This window comes from Limulus polyphemus, unplaced genomic scaffold (assembly GCF_000517525.1).
Source record: "Limulus polyphemus unplaced genomic scaffold, Limulus_polyphemus-2.1.2 Scaffold2340, whole genome shotgun sequence".
In the NCBI taxonomy this organism is placed as follows: Eukaryota; Metazoa; Arthropoda; class Merostomata; order Xiphosura; family Limulidae; genus Limulus; species Limulus polyphemus.
The window spans coordinates 100,133-105,201 of NW_013667950.1; the positions used below are offsets into that span (position 1 = coordinate 100,133).

The window sequence follows — 5,069 nt, forward strand, 5'->3', positions numbered from 1 at the left end:
AGAAGGAAAGTACGGTATCCTGTAGAAGGAAGGTAAATCATCTCTGTGGAAGAATATTAGACTGTCTGTTAAAAGGAAAGTATGGTATCCTGTAGAAGGAAGGTAAATCATCTCTGTGGAAGAATATTAGACTATCTGTATAGAAGGAAAGTACGGTATCCTGTAGAAGGAAGGTAAATCATCTCTGTGGAAGAATATTATACTATCTGTATAGAAGGAAAGTACGGTATCCTGTAGAAGGAAGGTAAATCATCTCTGTGGAAGAATATTAGACTGATGATTTACCTTCCTTCTACAGGATACCATACTTTCCTTCTATACAGATTCTGTGGAATAATATCATACTATCTGTATAGAAGGAAAGTACGGTATCCTGTAGAAGGAAGGTAAATCATCTCTGTGGAAGAAGATTAGAATATCTGTATAGAAGGAAAGTACGGTATCCTGTAGAAGGAAGGTAAATCATCTCTGTGGAATATTAGACTATCTGTATAAAAGGGAAGTACGGTATCCTGTAGAAGGAAGGTAAATCACCTCTGTGGAAGAATATAAGACTAGCTGTGTAGAAGGAAAGTAGACTATCCCTGTAAAAGGAAGGTAGACTATCCCTGTAGAAGGAAGGTAGACTATCCCTGTAAAAGGAAGGTAGACTATCCCTGTAGAAGGAAGGTAGACTATCCCTGTAGAAGGAAGGTAAACTATCCTTGTAGAAGGAAGATAGACTATCCCTGTAAAAGGAAGATAGACTATCCCTGTAAAAGGAAGGTAGACTATCCCTGTAAGAGGAAGGTAGACTATCCCTGTAGAAGGAAGGTAGACTATCCCTGTAGGAGGAAGTTAGACTATTCCTGTAAAAGGAAGGTAGACTATCCCTGTAGGAAGAAGTTAGACTATTCCTGTAAAAGGAAGGTAGACTATTCCTGTAAAAGGAAGGTAGACTATCCCTGTAGGAGGAAGTTAGACTATTCCTGTAAAAGGAAGGTAGACTATCCCTGTAGGAGGAAGTTAGACTATCCCTGTAAGAGGAAGTTAGACTATTCCTGTAAAAGGAAGGTAGACTATCCCTGTAGAAGGAAGTTAGACTATCCCTGTAAAAGGAAGTTAGACTATTCCTGTATAATAAGGTTTACTATGCCTGTAGAAGGAAGGTAGACTATCCCTGTAAGAGGAAGTTAGACTATTCCTGTATAATAAGATTTACTATTCCTGTAAAAGGAAGGTAGACTATCCCTGTAGGAGGAAGTTAGACTATTCCTGTAAAAGGAAGGTAGACTATTCCTGTATAATAAGGTTTACTATGCCTGTAGAAGGAAGGTAGACTGCCCCTGTGCAAGGAAGTTCTATCTTCTGAAAGTACTTGATTTGTTTATTCAAGAATTACCTTTAGGATCCTACATATTTTCGATACATCATGAATATCCAGTATACAAAATAAATTTCGGATTTAGATGGAAGATATCATAGTGTTTTTACTCCTTTCTTGGTATTTTTTATGTAAGATAATATATAACTTATGTTTAATGTTTATTTTTTAGTTGTTTATACTGAACATCATATGAATAATAACGATATGAAAACACAATTAATTATATGATTATCCGAAAAGTAAAATAGCTAAAAAAAACTTACTTGTGTAGACTTTATATTTTCCAAGGCATTTCGTTTGTTTTAGTTATTGCCATCTCCTTTTGTGTACTCTCTGACAGCAGTCCTTACAACAAAATTGTACATTGTTTAGCACTTGTACTATCTTCATGCATCTTAGAGAGAGAGATTACAGAATGATAGTTCTTTTAAAATATAAATCTAAACTGACTGAGTCAAGTTAAAAATGTTTTTGTAGGTTCGTGTGCTCAGCAACAACTCTCGGCTTCAATCAAATATCACTACAAATGCTACTTCAACTTCTATTCGAATCCACAACCTAACTGCTGGGGCTAGCTATACAATAAAAGCTTTAGCCTATACTTCTGTAGGACCTGGTCCCTACACCACCCCTTTGACTGTAATAATGGGTAAGTCTATAGGTATGTCTATCTATGGTTATACATTTACAAATAACCTTTAAAAATACTTTCAAATATCTTTTGAAATGTTTGGGATTTCTCATATTTTGCAGAAATTTTCTTTTGTGTTATTCATCCCATTTGTTTTCTGTAGTTACATGGCTGATATTAACTCGCTTGAAAAAATTATCTCCTTTCAGATCCGAGTTATATGGAAAACCCTAGTGCAGCAGGACCGCCATCTACATCACTAAGTAATTCTTTTCAAGATTTGCTACGGCAGCCTTGGTTCATAGCTCTGATTGGAGGTTTATCATGTTTGCTGCTGTCAGTATTTTTTGTTATCCTGTTCTTACGAAGACGTATGGCTTGGAAAAAAGCCTTGGTGGCTCATCTAACAGGTACAGTCTTTAAGAACAGTATAAATAATGAATTTTTATAGTAAAGTAACTGTGAAACTATACTTTATTAAATTCATCAGACAGAAAAGCTCATAAATCAATACAAATATTATGGCAAACAATATAATTTTTGATTTAGATAAAGCAACATGTATTTCTTTTCTAGATAAATAAATAAATATATATTTACAAATACAGTCAAGTCTATTCAACTTAACAATATAAACCCGAGTTTGTTTATACTAGTATGACTATATATGTTAAATTTCTTGAACATGAGGGCTTTGAAATATTGAAAATGTTTAACTAAATGGTATATATAATCATGTATTAGTATTGTTATTTTATTGAAGTTATATTGGTAACATATATTAAATATGTTACTGAAAATGGATTATATATATATATACAAAGTATGTTTTATTTTGGGGATATTTTATCTTTGCAAAACAAATCATGTAGTTATGTGTAATTTCTTCCAGTCCCTGTTCACAAACCAGAAGATGTAAGGTAAGTGATTTACATATTTATGATAATATATAAGTTTTATTGCAAGGAATTGCTCCAAAATTCCTCTGGTAGTGCCTTCTCTGTCTTCTTATACGATCAGATTAATAGTGTTCTGATTGGTTCAAAAACTACAAAAATCACTTCAATGAGGATACCATAAATGATGACTAGTAAGAATTATTTATACAGCTTTGTTTTCATTATTATTATTAATTTTAAAACTTTATTATATAATGTTCATAATCAGATAACCCTGTTATAACTGATTTCAAAACAGTTTACACACCCTTCAAAGTCATGTAACACAATTATAACTGACTTAATTAGTATAAGACTAGCTTCAAAATATAACAATATTATTAGTTGCATAGTTAAAACTTTTCATTATCACATTATAAAGCTTTGACTGGCTCAAACTAGTCTTTTTCATTGAGCTTTTTTTTTTTTGGTGTTTTGAGGATTTGCTTTTTGCTTGTATGTTATCAGTTGTAAGCATTTAAATATGTATCTTTGAGCGAAAAAAAGAGTTAAAAGATCTGTTATCTCCATATGTTTCTGCTCACTAATCTCTGGGTATCATTTGTGTGATAAAATATTTTTTGTTACCAAAATTTTTCGTTCCTAATTATCACATCTCGATGCTTTTTTTTTGTCAAAACTATTTATACGTGGCTGTTGTGTGGACTTAACTTTTTATATTTGAAAACACTGGTAAAAACTGCATGTTAGACACACCATTGTGAAGTTCCTGCTGATCTAGCCCTTTTGTAACCATACATTCTGTATTCTCAGGAACCAGGAAAATGTGATGTAACATCAAAGATTTTATACTCGATTCATTTATTGTATATCTTATTAAAGGATTTACAAAGTGTATTGGATTCAGTGTAAAAAAAAAACCTTTATCTTAATACACCACATGGTCCGGGGGGTATAGAGATAATGAGCACACCTAGTAAGCCCCTATGGTAAGCAAAAGGTTAGTCCTGCAGATTAAAAAAAGTCGTATGTGAGATGCATCTAATATATTATTGAAATGTCATAAAACAAACCCTGGCACATTCCTTTCCTATGTCTGCTTTTCTTTTAACTAACTGCTTGACTAACCCTGCACTCCCTGGGCTTTCCTGTCAAACCTTAGGACTGATGTCAGTGCACGTGAGACCCTGTGGATTAACCGTGCTTGGCGACCCTCACCTCACACCAAAGAACAAAGCACAAGTGAAACCAAATTACTGAATAAAATGGACTGCCCTTCCAGTGATTTCAATTATTCCAGGTAACACATTGTACCAAACTCTTATGTTTACCCTGCTTGGTGGTTTTGTTTATGTATTGTAGTGTTATAACAAGGTATTACAAAAACCTTCACGGACATTTCAACAAAAGGATAATGGTATTGTGGGAGAGATTTCAACACAAGAACTGTGGTACTATGTCTTCACAAAGATCATGGTACTATTGGGATATTTTGCATTCTGTTGAAATGTACCCACAGTACTACTGTTCTTTTGTTGAAATGTCTTCACAGAACCAGGGGCATTCTGTTGAAATGTACCCACAGTACTATTGTTCTTATGTTGAAATGTCTTCACAGCACTAGGGGCATTCTGTTGTAATGTCCCCACAGTACCATTAGTCTTATGTTGAAATGTCCCCACAGTACTATTGTTCTTTTGTTGAAATGTCCCCACAGTACTACTGTTCTTTTGTTGAAATGTCACTACAGTACTATTGTTCTTTTGTTGTAATGTCTTCACAGCACCAGGGGCATTCTGTTGAAATGTCTCCAGAGTACTACAATTCTTGTGTTTGTACCCACAGTACTATTGTTCTTATGTTGAAATGTACCCACAGTACTATTGTTCTTTTCAACATAAGAACAATAGTACTGTGGGTACAGTTCAATAAAAGAACAATAGTACTGTGGATACATTTCAACATAAGAACAATAGTACTGTGGGTACATTTCAACATAAGAACAACAGTACTGTGGATACATTTCAACATAAGAACAATAGTACTGTGGGTACATTTCAACATAAGAACAACAGTACTGTGGATACAGTTCAATAAAAGAACAATAGTACTGTGGGTACAGTTCAATAAAAGAACAATAGTACTGTGGGTACAGTTCAATAAAAGAACAATA

The 5,069-nt window shown here is 33.8% G+C and overlaps 1 protein-coding gene across 1 annotated transcript in view; it reads left to right on the top strand.

Annotated features, from left to right (window-relative positions):
* Nucleotides 1-5,069, top strand: part of LOC106466674 (roundabout homolog 2-like) — a gene marked incomplete at its 5' end in the record, with an annotated part of 106,550 nt that overhangs the window by 99,054 nt on the left and 2,427 nt on the right. Inside the window, 4 exons of the mRNA XM_022394736.1 lie at nucleotides 1,844-2,015; nucleotides 2,207-2,407; nucleotides 2,890-2,917; nucleotides 4,059-4,196. Coding sequence (XP_022250444.1) covers nucleotides 1,844-2,015; nucleotides 2,207-2,407; nucleotides 2,890-2,917; nucleotides 4,059-4,196 — 539 coding nt within the window. The remainder of the gene's footprint in view (nucleotides 1-1,843; nucleotides 2,016-2,206; nucleotides 2,408-2,889; nucleotides 2,918-4,058; nucleotides 4,197-5,069) is intronic.